The sequence below is a fragment of the Carettochelys insculpta genome, chromosome 3, assembly GCF_033958435.1.
Source record: "Carettochelys insculpta isolate YL-2023 chromosome 3, ASM3395843v1, whole genome shotgun sequence".
Classification (NCBI taxonomy): domain Eukaryota; kingdom Metazoa; phylum Chordata; order Testudines; family Carettochelyidae; genus Carettochelys; species Carettochelys insculpta.
The window spans coordinates 42,972,559-42,992,618 of record NC_134139.1 but is presented as its reverse complement, the minus strand read 5'-3'; the positions used below and the strand labels follow the sequence as shown (position 1 = coordinate 42,992,618).

The window sequence follows — 20,060 nt, the reverse complement described above, 5'->3', positions numbered from 1 at the left end:
AGGCTGCATACAGTCCCCTGGACACAAAAGTTTTGACATGGCTGATCTACAGGGAACATTAATTCTGCATTTGTGCCATGGTGCACAATTCCCTCAGGAATATTTTATAAAATGACATTATCTTCCGTAAGTGTTCATCTAGCATCTCACTAATAGAATAGTACAACTGTTTGTTTGACAGGCTTCCTGTTTCTGATGAACTTAAAACATGTTTTTGCTGCTAGATTTTAAGTCTTTTGCTAAATCCTCTCCAGCCTTTTTCTGCTTGTCTAATTCTACTTTTACAGTTGAGTCACCATAATTTAATAACACTAATACATGAGTAAACAGCCTCCTTCTAGTCACAGGTTGCTTAGTAGATTTACATCCTGGTTCTAGCTTCAGGATAGCCCACATGTAAATCCCAAATCATGTTGGTGTACACATGTTCTCATGGCCACCAATTATATTTATACACATACAATGATTACTGCAACAGAGATTACAGCTATTTGGGCATATCTGTAGAATGAATGACACACAAAAAGTCAAGACCCTGATATTTGGTATAATGGATGGTTCAAATACAAGAGGAAGACCCCACAGAGAATGAGTAGATAATGCAATAAATTGGTGTGGAGCTAATCTACAGAAATTAAGCCACTCGGCACTGAACAGGGAAGATGGAAGGAGGAACTAGCGAGTGAGATATCAAATACCAGCGGGTGCTGAGCCAATAGTTGCTGATCATGAAGATTATTCACGCTCCTGTGGCAGACAACCGTCGGGGCGAGACGGGACAGGAGTGATGCGGCTGCTAGTTTACCAAACACGAGGGCATATCTTGAGACGTTAGAGCAGCAACCTCGCATACACAGCGTATTTGGGTACATGACAGCCACTCACACAGTACCGTCAGCCTATTCGCCGCACTGTAACCGAGGGACGGTCGCGCATCCCGCACGATACTGGCTGTCGGATACCTTCAGCTCAGCGTCGAGTTACTGGGCCTGGAGACCGTGGCCCCCAGTTACACACAAGGCCCTCGGCGCTGCGCACGGCTCCCGAAGCACAACCCGGCGGGGTGGGGGGTCCCCAGCCCCCCATCCCGTCACCGGCACGAATGAGTCACTGCGGGCCCGACGCCGAGGGAGACCAGCCCGCCAAGCTGGAGCCTGTGCCACGCAGACAGAGCCGCAGCCGGCGGCCGGGAGCGCAGCTGGGATTTTCCAGGGAGGCGGTTACGTTTCATTCCCACCCACCTCAAGCGTCCCGAGACAGCCCCGGGTAGCCCTGACCCCCACAAGCTTAGCGGCGCAGGGCCCATCTCCTCCGCCAGGTACTGAAGCGCCCCGCGGCCGCCCGTTCGGCCACTCCCCGGCCGGGAGCCGCGAAGCCGCCCCGCTCTCACCTTCCGCCTCGGCCGAGGAGACGAAGGTGAAGTCCCCGTTGCTGGGCGCGTAGAGGGGCGGCTGCTGGGGGCCCGGAGGCTGCATCGCCCCGCCCGCTGCGGGGCCGCCGAAGGCGGGACCGGGAGAAAGGGGCGCAGGCCTCGGGCCTCCCTTAAACTTTAGCCCAGCAGGCCGGCCGAGGACTCCCACGGCGCAATCCTCTGTGACAGGACAATAACGATGTCACTGCCCTTTCAATTGGCTGTTTGTAACGCGCTGTCTGATTGGTTGATGACTCGCCCATTCCGATTTGTTCTCCGGTTGCGTTTCAGGTAGGTATCTCAAGGACCTGAGTGCAAAACTCATTCTGATTGGTGGAAACGCCCAAGGGCGCTGGGTGGGAAGAGAAAGTAGGTGGTGTGTTGGTGTTGATGTGTTCCACATCTGCCCCTGCGCTGATCTGCGTTTGGTTTGTTCCATAAGAGCAGTCGGGCTGTAAGAATGACAAGAAGTCTTGTGGCACCTGATAGACTAAGATATTTTGGAGCATAAGCTTTCGTGGGCAAAGACCCGCCTCGTCAGATCATTCGGGCTGCAGTTGTCACTCACTGTTCATTGCTGCTCCTAGCCACCCCTGAGCATCCTCTGCCCTCTCCCCCGCCGCCTCGCCACCATCATCTCCTCTTCACCGCAGCTGCCTCTCATTGCTTCCCGCAGGGTCCGCCTCTTACAACCTCTGTGACTGTCACTGTAGGCTGCACTCTTCCCCTCTTCTGCTAGAGCCACCCATCCTTTTCACAGCCACTGAATCCACCTCTCACTGTAGAACTGTGGTCTATAATCTGAAAGCAAATATTCACTATTTTGAGCAGTAAAGGCACTTCAAAGGGGCATGGGCACTTTGAATTTGCCACCTGGGGGGAGAATTTGCTTAAGGAAGTGCTGTGTATGCATTACAGCACTTCATCAGTAATCTCCAATCACCCTGAAGACTGTGCCCCCTTTGAAAAAGGGGGCAAGTGAAGACATAGCCTATGGGTGTGTGTACACTAGGAATTAACTTTGAAATTAACTTTGAAGTTAGGCACTACTTCAAAGTAGCAACTAGAGGCCGTTTCTACACAGGCCATTTCCTTTGGAAGTGGCATGCTAATACAGGGAATGAAAGATGCTAATGAGGCACAGATGCAAATTCCCCATGCCTTATTAGCATAACACCACATGATTTGGAGTCCGGAAGAAACAGAAACTAAAAGGTAGAGTAATTAAACTAAAATCCCTGGAAGCTGCATGGAAACTGTTTAAAGACACCATACTAGAGGCCCAACTTAAATGTATACCCCAAATAAAAAAACACAGTAAGAGACCTAACAAAGAACCACCATGGCTAAACAGCCATGTTAAAAAGGCAGTGAGAGAGAAAAGGGCAGCTTTTAAAAAGTGGAAGTCAAATCCTAGTGAGGAAAATAGAAAGGAACATAAACACTCCCAAATTAAGTGTCATAATGTAGTAAGAAAAGCCAAAAAAGAGTTTGAGGAACAGCTAGCCAAAAATTCAAAAAACGATAGTAAAATGTTTTTTAAATACATTAGAAGCAGGAAGCCCGCTAAAAAAGCAGTGGGGCCCTTGGACGATAAAGATATAAAAGGAGCGATCAAGGAAGACAGTGCCATTGCAGAGCGATTAAATGATTTCTTTGCTTCAGTCTTCACGGCTGAAGATGTTACAGAGGTTCCTAAATCTGAGCCAGCCTTTTTAGGTGACAAATCTGAGGAACTCACTCAGATTGAAGTGACATTAGAGGAGGTTTTGGAATTAATTGATAAGCTGAATAGTAACAAGTCTCCAGGACCAGACGGCATTCACCCAAGGGCTCTGAAAGAACTCAAATGTGAAATTGCGGAGTTATTAACAGTGGTTTGTAACCTATCCTTTAAATCCACTTTGGTACCAAATGACTGGAAGACGGCCAATATAACGCCAATATTTAAAAAAGGCTCTAGAGGAGATCCTGGCAATTATAGACCGATAAGTTTAACATCAGTACCAGGCAAATTAGTAGAAACACTAGTAAAGAGTAAAATTGTAAGGCACATAGAAGAGCACGAATTGTTGGGCAAAAGTCAGCATGGTTTCTGCAGAGGGAAGTCGTGTCTAACTAATCTATTAGAATTCTTTGAAGGGGTTAATAAACATGCGGACAAGGGGCACCCAGTGGACATAATATACCTAGATTTCCAGAAAGCCTTTGACACGGTCCCACACCAAAGGCTTTTATGTAAATTAGGTGGTCATGGGATAGGAGGAAAGGTCCTTTCATGGATCGGGAATTGGTTAAAAGACAGAAAACAAAGGGTGGGAATAAATGGTAAATTTTCACAATGGAGGAGGGTAACTAGTGGTGTTCCCCAGGGGTCAGTCCTGGGACCGATCCTGTTCAACTTGTTCATCAATGATCTAGAAAATGAGGTAAGCAGTGAGGTGGCAAAGTTTGCAGATGACACCAAGTTGTTCAGGACAGTCAAAAGCAAAAGGGATTGTGAAGAACTACAAAAGATCTCAGCAAACTGAGTGATTGGGCAGCAAAATGGCAAATGAAATTTAATGTGGGTAAGTGTAAGGTAATGCATGTTGGAAAAAATAACCCAAATTACACGTACTACATGATGGGGTCAAATTTAGCTACGACAGATCAGGAAAGAGATCTTGGAGTTATAGTGGATAGTTCTCTGAAGACATCCACGCAGTGTGCAGCGGCAGTTAGTAAGGCAAATAGGATGTTAGGAATTATTAAAAAAGGGATCGATAATAAGACAAAAGATATCATACTTCCCCTATATAAAACTATGGTACGCCCACATCTTGAGTACTGCGTGCAGATGTGGTCTCCTCACCTCAAAAAAGATATATTGGCATTAGAAAAGGTTCAGAAAAGGGCGACTAAGATGATTAGGGGCTTGGAAAGGGTCCCATATGGGGAGAGGCTAGAGAGACTGGGACTTTTCAGTTTGGAAAAAAGGCGATTGAGGGGCGATATGATAGAGGTATATAAAATCATGAATGGTGTGGAGAAAGTGAATATAGAAAAATTATTTACCTTTTCCCATAATACAAGAACTAGGGGACACCAAATGAAATTGATGGGTAGTAGGTTCAAAACTAATAAAAGAAAATTTTTCTTCACACAGCGCACAGTCAACCTGTGGAACTCCTTGCCCGAGGAGGCTGTGAAGGCCAGGACTCTATTAGGGTTTAAAAAAGAGCTTGATAAATTTTTGCAGGTTAGGTCCATAAATGGCTATTAGCCAGGGGTAAAGTATGGTGCCCTAGCCTTCAGAACAAGGGCAGGAGATGGATGGCAGGAGATAAATCACTTGATCATTGTCTTCTGTTCTCCTTCTCTGGGGCACCTGGCATTGGCCACCGTCGGCAGATGGGATGCTGGGCTCGATGGACCTTTGATCTGACCCAGTATGGCCATTCTTATGTTCTTATGTTCTTATGTTCTTAAGAAGGGGCCTCCGGAAGAAGGACTTCGTTCCGGAAGCCCCCCGGGCGGACGCGCTTCTACATGGCATTTTAGAGTCCGGAAGAACGGTCTTCCAGACTCCAAATCACGTGATATTATGCTAATGAGGTGTGGGGAATTTGCATCTGTGCCTCATTAGCATCTTTCATTCCCTGTATTAGCATGCCACTTTCAAAGGAGGTGGCCTGTGTAGAAACAGCCAGACAGTCTACACGCATTTTCCCTTACTTCAAAGTTAACTTTGAAGCCCAACTTCAAAGTCCTTACTCCATTCCCGGGAATGGAGTAGTGCCCTACTTAGAAGTTTAACTTTGAAGTAGAGTGTGTGCAGACTCTAAACTTTGAAGTAAGCAACTTCGAAGTTATTTTTGTAGTGTAGACACAGTCTCTGTGTTCTCTTAAACAATTCACCAAAGTTTTTTTTTTTTTCAAATAGATGTGCTAAAGAGAGTGTGGTGGGAAAGATCATTTTAAAATCATGTCCAACTGGATGTCCAAACATAGCCACAATTTTAACATCTATCCTCCATTTAATTTTTAAAACCAATGGACTCAAGTTTTTTGGGGGTTCTTCTGCCTGCTACTTTCTGGAAAATGAATCCAAACTACACTAAACCATGTCAGAAATCCTATTCCTATTGAAAAGTGATAAGCTGTGTCTACACTAGCTCCTTCCTTTCAGAAGAGGCATAGTAATGAGGTACTGCCACAAATATGCAGTGCCTCATTAAAATAATGGCAGCTGCAGCGATTGGAAAGTACCGCTTTCGAATCATGTGCCACCTGTGGAGACGGGGCCCTTTCAAAAGGACCCCCCCCAGTCCTCAAAAGCCCCTTCTTCCTATCTGGTCTCCCCGGGCAACACATGATTCGAAAGCGGCACTTTCAAATTACCACAGCCACCATTATACTAATGAGGTGCTGCATATTCACAGCAGCACCTCATTACCATCTTCCAACCTCTCTCATTACCATGCCCCTTCCGAAAGGAAGGGGCTAGTGTAGACACAGCTATATTGTTTAAGGATGACATTTTCATGTATTAATAATACATACAAAGACATAAAAGACAAACATTTTAATTTAGACAAAATGCATCTAGGTACTTGTTGAGTACATCTAACAAGATTATTTTTATTAGATCACATTTTTTCCCAAGATTTTTATATATGATTTTACCCAGACTGCAGATTCAACAAGTGTATCACATAGTTAAATGTCTTGGCCACAGGAAAAGATCTAATTTTATTGCTAATCTATTTGCAGCAGCAAAATGCTCCTTAATTGTGTTTTGGGAGAAAGAAGGACCCGTCAGATACAATTATTTGGTTTAAAAAATGAAATGGGCTATATTTCTTTTGAAAAGCTAATTGTTAGCACAGAAATGGTTCCTAGCGATTTTGTACAATTCAGTGTCACATTTTAGAATTTAAAGCGAAGAATTAAAAAGAACTGAAAAGAAAATAATGAGGAATCCTGATAAATGTTACTGCTTTTTAATATTACAGAATGGATATGAACCTTTTATTAAGCCTTTGCTATGTATTTCATCCCGCTTTTTCTTTTGTCTTCTGTGTCATTCCTATACTCACACTCCGTAGGCATTTATGATGGTGTTGTATAGCTCAGTGGTTTGCTCAGGGGCCTGGTAAACCCAGTGTTGTAAGCTCAATCCTGTAGGGGTCTGGGGCAAATACATTTAAAAAAAATCTGTCAGGGATGGTACTTGGTCCTTCAGAGAGCTCAGGGCACTGGACTCAATGACCAACTACAAACTTTTTACTAAGAAAAATAAATTTGTGTCCAGAGTAGTAGTTGAAAAAGCAGTCTGCTCCCATCATTAGCATCCAGGGACTACACAGGCTGGACAAGAGAAGAAGTAGGGACTGTCCATGCCCCATTAGTTGCTTCCTGCTATTGTTAGGAAAGTCCCTGCCTTTTCTGGGGGTAGGTTCCAACTCTCAAGAGGTGAAGCGCTGCTTCTTCCAGCTCATGGAAATCTCATTTAACACCTGGCCAAGTCAATTTACTTCTACAATATCTCACTTTTTCTTCCTGTAAAATGGAGATAATAGTTCAGAGGTGCCATGCTCTTTTTGGCTTAATTCAAAGCTAACTCTTGATTTACTGTCAGTCTCATCTAATGACTTAGGGTCCAATCTCTTACTGAGTACATTTGTAGGTCCCCTGACAAGATCTTCAAACACAAAGTTCTTTGCAGGACTAAGGATATAAGGGGTGCATTGGAAAATAACACACCTATCAATAAACATGAGGAGCAGTTATTAGCCTTGTAATGTTCTGTGTGTGAGCTGATACATTGGATCATCATTGAGGAAGAGACCTGGACAATGTGAAGACAAGGGCTGTTAGTGACGCAGAGGTATTCAACAGGATGGTACACAGAAATCACATGCATCTTATCCTCAGTTGCACAACCTAATAGATGTAATACATGTGTGGATAATCAGCTGTTCTCTCTCCCTAAGATGCATGGCCTCACACAATGGGGTCAATGTTGTGAACGTCCTGTATGGATTTCATAAACTGAGCCTGATAACAAGTGAGGAATCCTGGGGAGTTTGTGGTCCTAGTTATAGGCCTAGCAGTCAGAGGACCTTGTTTGTAACTACACGTTGAATCTGTCTAGTATGGCACCCTCAGGACCTGACCAGTGCTGAATGAGAGAATTTGCTGAACGACAGGAAGTCAATATTATTTAGTAGCATTACCACCACTTCCACTTCTTAAAGGGCTCTTAGAAGATATTTAGGGGTAAATTAAAGCTAAATAGCAGCCCAGAACACAAAGAGCCAGGACTGGTGGCTGTAAACAAACTTTATGGAACCAGGGGAAAACTTGGCCACACTCTACGATAAGAGGCATCTAACTAATTAAAGTAATGCTGGATTACAGATGTTGCCAGACAAGAGAGTTCCAGATAATAGAGATTCAACCTGTAGTGCTGTTGGAAAATTTCCATCAGAATTTTTTTTAATGGAAAACAGGATATATTTTTGTGACAAGTTTGACATTTAAAAATATTTTATGAGCTGAAGTTCTAAAAATGAATTATTGCATGAACTAGGATAAGTCACTTCTTTCTATTTCCATAAGTTAATTTAAAATGGATTAATTCACATTCACTACATTCTTTGTTGAAAAGGGGTCTCAATGACAATTTTTTTTTGGGGGCCATAGACAGTCTTTTTGCTAATGTAGACACAATTAAGCTCACGCACAAAGCTATTAGGACAGAAGGAAGAGAGCAGGCTAGGCAGCCTTTATACTGTACTCCATACATGAAATGCCTTTTTATGCCATATAATATAAGAGATAGAAAGGAGATACTTTGCCTTTCCTCCAGCATTTGCACTAATCAGGATAACTATTTCAAACTTTTTCCCCTTTTGTTTTCTGTTGATCAGGTTTTAGACCTGGTTTTCTCTTTTTTTGTTTAAGCCACCAGAGAGCACCATAGTACTACTTTTGCTATACTAAAGCTTGCCAGTGAGTCATATCCAGGATGGCACTCTGAAAAAGATAAAATACATGTTTAAGCAATTTTCTTTAATTAGTTATCACTGTTAGGTTTCTTATTGTCCTTTGCATCTGCTTCTTTCATGCATTTAAAGTATGATGCCAGGTTATTTTGGCCCAAACTACAATTGTCTTAAAGGTATTGCAACCAACTATTTGTTGCTGAGATTCAAGCCTACTATGCTGCACATTGACTTGTATCCATCATCATGCAACACTAGAGTTGCCAGATTCTCAAGGGGAAAGAGTATGCAGGACATGCCCCATCTGGCAGCCCCACCTGCAGGATCCCTGGCTGGGGTGGGGGTCACTAGGAGCCTCACAGGTGGGAGCCAGCTGTGGTGTAGAGCCTCGGATCCCTGGCAGCCCTGTGGTGGTGAGCTAGATGGGACATTGAGCCCTGCTGGCAGCCCCAGCTGTGGGAACCCATCCAGGGCAGCAAATTTCCCTAACAAGTTCTGTGTCATTCATTTATGTGAAAATGTCCCATCAGACATTTTGGGATAAATGGGGGATGCGGGACTTGTCAGAGAAATTTGGGGTTGTCCCACACATTGTAGGACATTTGGTAACCCTACATAACACCCACCACAGAGGTATAACAGTGTTTAACATGGGAAGGGCATAATTGGCAGGAGGGAAGAATTGGGAGGTGGCACCAGGAAGCCAGTTTGTGAATGTATGGCTTGAATGTTAGCTAGAGTGCAGCATCTCTTTAAATAGTTGTCTCAATAAAGACCCAGTTTAGTTTTAGAAGCATGGAGGCCTCTCGTGTTATACTCAGCATGCATTAGAGGAAATGAGCCAGAACATTCTATACTGCCTTTCCGAGGGTATGGCTAGGAGGCCACAAGCATTGGCAACCTTGACAGCTAACCATATGTGTTAAAATTCTATTGTTGCATAGTCCCAATTTGTAAGGTGAAAAATGCTAGTGAAATACTCAAAATGTCAAACATAAATACATAAAAGATGTAAACTGCAGAACACATAAACTCATTGTTTGTCTTTACAATAAATTATGATATACGTCTTCACTAATTTATGTAAAATCATGTCATGCACCTTCTCAGACTTCGGACCTGAATTAGGCTCCTGATATATTTAATTAAGTTGAACTCCTCAGTGATAAAATGCTGCTGTTGCTTATAAATAAGAAGCTTTTTTCCATTAGTTTTATTTGGATTATTTCCCACAAGTGGTATAAATGTATCCTTAATGCTTCTTAGAGGCTGGTTAATAAGATTAGGAGGGATGACTGTAATATTTGTAGATGACTATCGAATAGATGGCTAATCCATTATGGGGTTGAGTGTACAAACTGGCTTTGACCATAAATCCCAGACAGTAGCACTTGTTAACTTTCAGCAGCTTATGGTTTTCATTGTGCTGACTGCTAATTAAAATTCTTACACAGAAAGCTTCCTTCACCCGGAGCTTGACCTGCCTCATATGATGCACTAAGGTGGCAGCTGCCTTGAATTAGGGTGGCCTGGGCATGTGACAAGTATTCTCTGACCACTTTCTTCACTTTGAGCCACTAATGACCAGCTAGCACAAAAGAAGGTTATGAACTTCTCTCCGTATTAGCCCATTTGTATGCAAACCTAATGTATTTTAGTGGAAGAAAAGTATCTTAAGGTTTTATCCTCCAAGCAGCAATTTCCACCTCTGTTTGTTGCTGTTCTCTTTCCTTTTTCCTGTAATCCCAAGAGCCTTTTTAATTAAACATGTGCCTTTCCCAATGATTTCAGTGCAGATACTCAAATCTTCTTGGCATTTAGCGCATGCCAATCATTTATGCTGCAGGTTCAAATCATGACACCGTCCCTTTCCTCCCCTCTCCTCTGTCCCCCTGAAAACGCTCAGGTAAGGTCAGATAACTCTCAGTTTTAAAACTCAGATTTCCTCATCCCCCAAATCACCCAGCTGTCATGGTAAATGGGTAGTAGTTAATAGTTTACATACATGTGAAATTCCTACAGAATATCTACAGAAGCCCAGCTAAGTCCTAGTCCCACACGCTCCCATGGCAGTAAAGGCACCTCAGGAACTATGCTCTTGCTAAATTTCCCTTCCTCACATAGGCCACCGCTAACACTGGGGTGAGGTTTGAGAGTGTATGCATTGCTATTTTTAGCCACAAACCCCAACCCCCATGAATCTGAGTCAGTTGGTCAGGCTCTGAGACTCAGTGCCAAGGGTTTTTCATTTCAGTTTCAACTTAGGTATATGCATTGAAGTTGATATGTAACCTAGATCACTTGCACTAAGGAATAATTCAGTTAGCTGGGATCAGGAGGCAGAACATTGTCCTCTATATAGACTAGCTTCATTAGTGATGTGAACCACATACCTTACAAGCGTAGTGCAAGAGTAACTAATACTGTTTCCTGTCTGAGGTGAAGTGAATTACAGTGCATTCTCTCTTCCGCAATTACTATCCTGAGAAAAAGAGAGATTAGCATTTAGCCAGGAAACTTTACAATTCACTTCATTTCAAAAAGGAAATGCTTTTTGTGAGATCATTTTGGAGTTAGTAGTTAAGGTTGCCACAAGTTTCCTTCATAAGCCTGATTTTGACACTCCCAACTGAAATTGATATTAAACTCCCTATATTAGTCACAAAGCTGTAGCAGAGGCAGAATTTTTCTAGAAAATATAGTTTCATCTGATTACACCCTCAGAAACAGCAGTACAGAAAGTGGAGATGATGAATTCAAAGATATGAGTTTGTATTGCTTATGTTGATGAATGAGTGTTGGATAATAGTTTTATTGTGCTATAGTTTTTCCTTATTTGAATTTTCTGTACACTTCCTCAGCTCTAGTTGTCAAGTTCTTTATGTTTTTGGAGGTCACAAACCAACAGTCTTTGTAATATGGATAATGCTGCATGTTCTAAAAGTTAGTGGCTTAAGCGGTAATTTTAGCAAGCATCCACAAAGATAGTGACCTAATTAAAATTTGATTGGACTAAGATGCCTATCTCCAAAGTAAGTCTTATAACTGGCTTGTCCAAAAATCTTGGTGACAAGCAATTCAAGTCAGCATGACAGCAATTTACAAACCATAAGAATGAAGGATAAGACTATGAGGTCAAACTTTTCTGGTTAAGCCACCTGAGGAAAGAATGACCTTCCAGAATCAACAAGACCAACCATCTTTGGAAGAGGAAGTCATAGAATCATAGAATACTAGAACTGGAAGGGACCTCAAGAGGTCATCAAGCACCCTCATGGCGGGACCAAGCACCATTTATATCATCCCTGTTAGATATTTGTCTAACCTGTTCTTAAATATCTCCAGTGATGGAGATCCTACAGCTCAACCTAAGCAATTTATTCTAGTAATTAACCACCCTGACAGGAATTTTTTCCTACTGTCTAATCTAAACCTTCCTTGCTGCTATCTGAGGCCACTGGTTCTTGTCCTATTTTCAGAAGCTAAGGAGAATAATTTTTCTCCCTCCTCCTTGTAACACCCTTTTAGGTACTTGAAAGCTGCTATTATGTACCCTCTCAGCCTTCAGTTTTCCAGCTGAAACATACCAGTTCTTTTAATCATCTCTTACAGGTCATATTTTCTCGACCTTAAATCATTTTAGTTGCTCTTCTCTGGATCTCCAATTTGTCCATATCTTTCCTAAAAATGTGGGTCCCAGAGCTGAACATAGTGTACAAGTTGAGGCCTAATCAATGCAGAGTAGAGCAGAAGAATTACTTCTCCTGTCTTGCTCACAACACTTGTGTTAATGCATCCCAGAATCATGTTTGCTTTTTTCCCCCTAACAGTGTCACAATCAGTGTTGACCCATACTCAGCTTGTGGTTCACTCTAACCCCCAGATCCCACTCTGCAGTACTTCTTCCTAAGGTGTCCCTCCCTATTTTGTATGTGTGAAACTGATTGCTCCCCCCACTCCCCCCTTGCAGTACTTTGAATAGTAACAGAGAGTAAGCCGTGCTAGTCTAAGTACTATCTTGCAGTACTTTGCACTTGTCCTTACCGAACTTCATCCTATTTGCCTCAGACCATGTCTCCAGTTTGTCTAGATCTTTTTGAATTCCGATTCTATCTTCCAAACCACTTTTAAACCCCTCCTAACCTGACACTTTCAAATTCTCAGCCAGTTCCTCCCTATTTGTTCAAATCACATCTAAAACAACTTCACCCCGCCCCGAGTAGCTTTCTCCACCTTCTGAAATAAAAAATTGTGTCCGATGCATTCCAAGAACTTGTTGGATAATCTGTGCCCTGCTATGTTCATATATATATATATATATATATATATATATATATATATATAAAAAACTCCAACCGAATATTGGTTTGATTTTTATCTTAATAATGTGGTAGAGTCTTTTATTCTTAGTTAAGTATGATCAATTGCAGCCAGCTCCTGCCTCTTCACTATTCAGCACTGAATTAAGTCAGGCTACCTTCTTTTAATCTCCCCTCCAGGCTTGGCAAGAGCTGCAGGTACAGCAAAGCAGTCTAGATGGGCACAAAGGCTTTCTTTAATCCCTGATGTGCTGGCTGGAAGTTTCTTGCTTCATCACAACCTGGAGATACTAGTCAGTCAACCGAGAAGACTGACCGGCTCTCCCTAAAAGTGTATGGCTCTTATAGCATCATGGAAGGACAGACAATCCTATTCATGGTTCTTCTGGAATCTGTGGCTTGACAGCTAATTTTCCTGTGGAAATATGAGGACTATAGCCAGGTTACACTTAGGGAGAAAGTTGATTTAGGATTCTCAATTCTAGCTACATGAATAGCATAGCTGGAGTTGATGTACCTTAAGCCAAATTTCTTTGGCATCCCCACAGCAGGGGTTGAGAGGAGAAATTCTCCCATCAACCTGCCTTATTCCTCAGGACACCAGGGCATGGGACTGATAGTAGAGCGAAAAGCAGTTGATTTAGTGCATCCCTACTAGACCTGCTAAATCCATGCCCAAGAGATTGATCTCTTAAGCTTCCATTAAGTGTAGACAAGTCCTATATCCCATGCTCCCTCTGCAAGATCGCAAATCCCTTTTCTCTAAAAGGAACACATACCTGAAACTGCAGATTCACATTCACAGGCTGCTTTCTGTTTTAAAAGTAATTTCCCCGACTCATGAGATTTTCTGTGGGAGGGAAACACATGGCCCACAATTTTGCTGCTGTACGAATGATTTTATTAACATGGCATTATACCAAGATTGAAAAACGCAAACAATTGATGCCAGATTTAAATTGTCACTTTTAGGCAGAAATAAAGATCTTGGTCTGACTTTGAACTCATACTGATTTTACAATAGTGCAATTCCATTGATTTTAATGGGGCTACTCCTCATTTGCCTTGACATAAGTGAGATCAGAATCTTGCTCATTTATTCTAACAGTGTTCTGTTGTTTTTTTATTACAAATAAAGATGAACTATGTCCATGATAAACCTCCTTTTGGTATGAGACTTATAACTTCTAAAAATATACATTCTGAGCAGCAGCTTTGCCTTCCCAGGGTCAACTGGGGAATAGATTATTTTTTCTTTTGACAGTTCTGGAAAATGTTTTTAGCCACAACAATCCCACATTTAAGAGTGGGAGACTTTTTCCCTTTCTGTTCTCAAAGTTTAATAATCATATTTATTAATTACCTAGTCCTTGCTGAGAACAACAACAACAACAAAAATACCCTTAAAATACATAGCATGCATTCTATTTGTAAGGGGAATGAGGCACAAATTGTACAGGGACTGGGACAGAAAATAAAGAGGCACAATAAAGAGAAAGAATCAAATTTACTTCTACATTTATGACATGAATTAAACGTTAACTTCATCCTTCCATTAACATAGTTTTCAAACTTGACCTGCTGACCATACTCTTGGTATATTAAGAAAATAGTCAATCTTCTATCATACAGCCCTGACCTGTTTAACTACATTTGTGATCATTTTCACCATCCACTGTATGTCACTGTTTCTCCTCAGATGCAGCTGAGGGGGATTGGTTTGTCACGGCAACAACAGCCATCATATAAGCCAAACACATATTTGCTGTTCCTTTGTTACAAAAAATTAGTGAATGTTCAAGTATTAAGAAATGTGTAATGTCTACAAGTGGTAAATTATTACCGCAGGAGCCTGGTGCCTGTTACCACCACCACATTTAAAGGACTCTCGCTTTTAAGAGGGACATAATACATTTTAGCTTCATGCTGAAGTTTAGTATCTGCATAGTTTGTATTTGAGAATGGAGATGTCTCTTACATGGCTATTTAAAAAAACATGGTCAGTTGAACAAATGTGCTATAAAATTGTCATTTTCAGTCATCTTCAACAATGTGATTTGCTAGATGGGGGAACCTCACAGGGCAGAGAGCCTTTTGTGGTTCTGAGAACCTGCTGGCAGAAAAATAAATATTTTATTTTAACTAGATGTTTCATACTCTATAACAGAAGTCACCTTTGTTTTCTAAAATGAAATTCTGCAGGCTATAAATCTCTAATGTGGACCAGATATTTTTTAAAATATGTGAATGAATTTGACTGGCATTTATTTAGATTTAAAGAATGGCACTGTGCACTGTAATACAGTAAACCCATGATATAGCAGACCCCGTTTTACTGGACGTCAGTAATAACGGGCATCCACTATCCTCCCCCACAAAGAAAATAGGATCACCACAGCTGCGGGGGCCCTGGTTGCAGCTGGAATCACCACAGCCAGGAGGAGTCCCTGTGCCCAGGGCAACGTGTGGGTGGCTCAGAGCCAGAATGAGCCCCCACGTACAGGGAAGAACGCGGGCGGCTCAGAGCTGAGGAGCCCCCGTGCTCTGCCCTGAATGCAGGCAGCTCAGAGCCAGAGGAGCCACCATTGGATATAATGGATTTTCTTTTTTAAACAGACACCCCTCTCCCCATTAGTCCATTATATCTAGGATTTACTGTAGTTGCTTAGAGGTTGAGAAGCCTGGCTTCAAACAGCTGTGGAGTTGCCCCATCATTTCTTGAACCACCAACACCCCAGCCCAGAGCTCAGCTGAAACCTGTGGAGGCCAGGAAGATATTGTAGAATTGGATAATGGGTGGGGCAGAGGGAGCTGCTACTGCACAAGGAACAGGGAGAAGAGACTTGCTCCTCCCTGCCAATACCTCAGCTCCTGCTTGGTTCTACTTACTGTGTGTCTTCTCATCATCCACTTTTGAACAATTCGTCCATTGCTTAGGAACTGCTGCCATGATGAGCTACACGCACTTAAAGATAGGGATCACGTTGGGGGTGGGAGGGGAAATAGGCGGCTGTGCACTCCCAACCAGCAGCCATGCTGCTGCTCAGATACTGTGGAAAGTAGCAGATGCCCTCACAGACAAACCTAAACACATCAACATCATAGAAGATTACCACCAAAATTGACAGATGTCAATGAACCCGCACTGGGGTCTCTCTCTAGGCTCTCACACCGGGGAGGGGGGGATCCTGAACTGATATGCACTGGAGACTTTCACTGGGATCTCTCCTTGCAGACTTTACTGGAATTTAGGGTACTGCACACTGGGGTCAGGAGTCCTGTGTTGCAGATGGGGTGGTTTGGGGTCCAGCACTGGGGTCGGTCAGGATCCCTCACTGGCGTGAACTTCCTTTCTTGGGAAACTGCTGCTCTTCCCAGGGTTATCTCTGACACTTGTTTGATCAAGGTGTGTCTACACTACCAGTTTATGTTTGCCTAAGTATCTTGCTCAGGGGTGTGGCTTTTCCATAGCTCTGAGTGACGCAGTAATACTGACCTTACCTGACAAAGCTATACTGATAAGCAGGCTTCTTCTGGCAAGAGCTGTCCCTTGGGTATGATGAATCAGGGTGACCACTCTGGGACACTCATGAAGGTGGAGAGGCACCAAGGCCACTGCAACTGGCCAGCATGGTCAGTTCCAGAGTGCATAGGTGCAGAAGCTATGGACGCTGGGGGTGCCACAGCACCTCTGGGCTCCTGGTTGCCTGCCTCATGCACCCAAAAAAAGCCCAGTGGTAGATGCCAGCAACTGCCAGCAGTAGCAGGATCCCCAGCACCAGGATGGATCTGTCCTGCCAGTTCAGCTGTTTATGTAGAGTGGGGCCCCCAATCTGGCAGTGGCTGATTTGTCCTGGGCCCTGCACCACTCTAGGGATACCACTGGCTACCTTCACCCGAGGAGATGAAGTACTTATACCATCAACAGAAGCTGTCCTGTCAGAATAGTTAGTGTTTACACTAAACACTAATTCAATATAACCGCACCGGTGCAGCTGCGCTGCAAATGTAGATGGGGCCTTAGTGTGTCACATTCATTTTTACCTACCATTTTCCTTTTCACTATTAAACTCTTCAATTAATTGGCACATCAAAATTCCTACTGCTGAAGTGTTTGTATCAGCAGCTAGATGCACTGATGGAAGCACAAGAAAATGTCTAGAATGCCATTCCCTGTGGCATTTACTCCACATTTTGGTTTGTTTACATTTCCAATGTAGGGTGACAGACAATCACTTTGCACATTGCATATTTAATGGTGCAGTAATTAATCATACTTCCATGGTGTAGTTAACTGCCAAGTACTTGAATCCAGAGTTTCTTATCTTTGGCAGGTTCGCATACACCCAAAGGTTGCAATGAGGTGCTGCTCATATGAGTTTTCCCCTCGTTCAACTAAATGCAGAGAAGATGTGGTAGTAATACAGCCCAGGACTTTGCTGGCCTGAAAGATACATCATAACACTAGAATCACAAATTTCAGCTCTCCAGATCCAAACTTGCGTGTATGACCTTAGCTTGTGATCAGACTGGAATTTGAAGGAACTTAATTTTCTAAATCCGTTTTTGATCTGGCCCCAAATTGTGGCAATCATAGGAAGATAGCTTTCCAGAAATTTGGGGACAAAATCTCAAGGGAACACTTAGCAGGATTACAGCATCATCAAACTGGAATTGTTAGTCTTGGCTTGGCTTCTGATCCAGATTCTGAACCCCACCCCATACCTAATTAAAAGGCAGTCTCAAACCCGATCTCCCTAACCCTTTTGTAATCAGCACTAAAACAACGCAACAGCAGATGTTTACATTTTGCAACAAGTGAAAGTTTTTGAATACTAAATACATTTAGTCATTCTTAGACAATAGAATAAATGCATGTAGAATAATTCAATGTATATTAGGAGTAACATTAATTGCAAATATTCACATTTACTGTTTCTGAAACAAGATGTATCTGGTAAGAGTCATGTTAAGATGATGTTGATGTTTTAGTTTTATGGTATTTGCAGATACCCCGGAACTTGGAGACTGATTATTTCAGATCTGGCCTTCAGTCAGAAATAAGGTTACGGAAATGACTCAGAAGACTCACCTTTCTCTTGTTTGGCAGGTATATTTAAAAGACCTGTTCTGTGTTTCACCTGTCTGCTAGATTTGAGACAAGAAGTGGGCCTATCTACTCCTTTACTAGACTCTTAAGGAGTCTCCAGCACACACAGTTATCATTTAAGGAACTTATTTCTTAAGCTTTTTTAGACCACTGCAAATTATAAAACTGTTTCAATAATGAAAATATTCCTTGAATCAAATAACCCTGCCAGTCTTATAGAGACAGTGAAAATGGCACACAAACTGCAAATATTATTAAAACTGATTCATCTTGATGCTGTTTTACCCTAGTGGTTCACAGCTGGTTTATATCAAAGTTACTGTGGCTGCAACATCCTGATGAAACCATTTCAACCTCCCTGTTCATTTTTCTGCTGTGTGTGTTTGTAGTTTGTCATCGACACAAAGACACAGTGCTGACCCCACAGCACATATTTGAAAAATAAAGATAAATCTATGCTTGGTGATTATGATTAAAACCTGCTCCTTCAGTAATGGGGCTCAGCCTTCAATTAAACTCTGTGGATTCAGAAATCTAACACTGCCGTAGAAGCAGATGGAGATATACATTTGAAGAGAATGGATAAACCAAAGGGGTGAGCTTGTTAAATAATTTAGAACATGAGTTAGGGTATTGATGACTGCCCAGAGGTTGAATAGCAAGCAACGTGTTACATTTAGACTGTCATGCAGTTTCCTTTCTCTGTGTGTAATTTTCATAATTTATTTGTTCATTGATAATACCAAATGAAGTCCATAGTCCCACCACAGTGCTTCATACTTTTATGTAGGCGAGTCAAGTTTAAGGGACTCTTACTTCTGAGATCAGCCAAATTGGGTACATTGTAGAGATGATCAAACTGGGCAGCTTGGGGTTAGAGGTGATAAGTGATGTGTGCAAGAACACTTTCACTCTGCTCCTCCTGACTTTGACAGATGTATCTAAAATAGCGTACAGACACCAGGGTGATAGTTAAATGATTGATAGAGTGTACAGAGGATGGTGTTCCAGGAGCAGGCCACATATTCCCAGCTGCGAATAAAGCATTTTAATAGCACTTGCATGAGAGAGCCTGAGTAGATGCTAGTAAAGAAAGACGTGGTAACATTTCCATGGAATAAAATGTAAGTTCAAACTACTGAATCCCATTTGTACTGGTCTTTGGGTAAGATATGAACTTTCATGTTAGATTTTTGAGAAGGGCTGAAAGTTAAAAGACCAAACCAAAAGCAGAGGACTGGATCCTCAGCTGAGGTAAATCAGTGTACATCCACCAATTTCAAAATATCTACACTGATTTAAACCAGCTGAGCATTAACCCACTGTCTTTTTAATTTTCATTTACTTTTTAAAATGGCACAAGTAACTGCTGTGGTTTCACACAGTCTTCAAATTCCTTGGAAGCTTAGGAGTTTGGGTTCAGACACATAAAGGTACTTAGGTGCCTAGGTACCAGTTTAAGGCACCACTGTGATCCACAGTAACCCCTAGGTTAGCAGCTGCCTTATAACTTTTAGACTACAGATAAGATCATTGCCCTGGATGTGAAAGCCACTGAGGTTCAACTGTCTCCTGTGCCCATAGGGGAGAAAGTATTTGAAGCCCTCCCCCTCTGAGAGAGATGCCTACTACCTGGGTTAGGGCTTATTTTGATGTAGGACTTCTTCAGCCTGTCCTGTTGAAGCCATTCCACTTTGGATTAAATAATGAAAGGGTCATTGGGCCTGAGGAAGAATTACTCTATATCTTGGTGTTTGCAGCATTCACCTAGCCAGCAGGAGACCCAGTATAAGACCTCCTGCTCCAATTACTCTACATATTGGCATAGGCATTTTTAAAAAGAAAATAATGCCCACTAAACGTTCTGGGTGGCATATGTAGGGAACGAATTTCTTTGTTTACCCACAGAAAAAGTGCAGAGCAGAAGCAATAGCACTTGCATCCATTGTCAGTATGTATCACATCTGTTCTAGAGATCACTAGAAGAGATGAATGAGGTGTTTGGCCTCTAAGCCTGCTTTAAACTTTTTGCTGTCCACAGTAGTCAAACTCTGTTCATCAGCAGTCACCCTGAACGCCGAAAAACCTCTTGGTTTGGCTATCTATACTTGCATCCCTAAGCTATGAGGGAATCTTGTTCATGAAATTCACAGCTGCAGACTTACTATACTTACTGTTAATGAACCAGGACAACTGATGGAATTGCTGGGTCCCTGGGCAAGATGGGA

At 42.3% G+C, this 20,060-nt stretch overlaps 1 protein-coding gene across 1 annotated transcript in view; it reads right to left on the bottom strand.

Annotated features, from left to right (window-relative positions):
* The window catches only part of YIPF4 (Yip1 domain family member 4), a 35,246-nt gene extending 33,643 nt beyond the window's left edge, over positions 1–1,603 (bottom strand). The window contains exon 1 of the mRNA XM_074989696.1: positions 1,391–1,603. Within this exon, the coding sequence (XP_074845797.1) occupies positions 1,391–1,475 (85 nt within the window). The 5' untranslated portion in view covers positions 1,476–1,603. The remainder of the gene's footprint in view (positions 1–1,390) is intronic.
* Between the last annotated feature and the right edge of the window lie 18,457 nt (positions 1,604–20,060).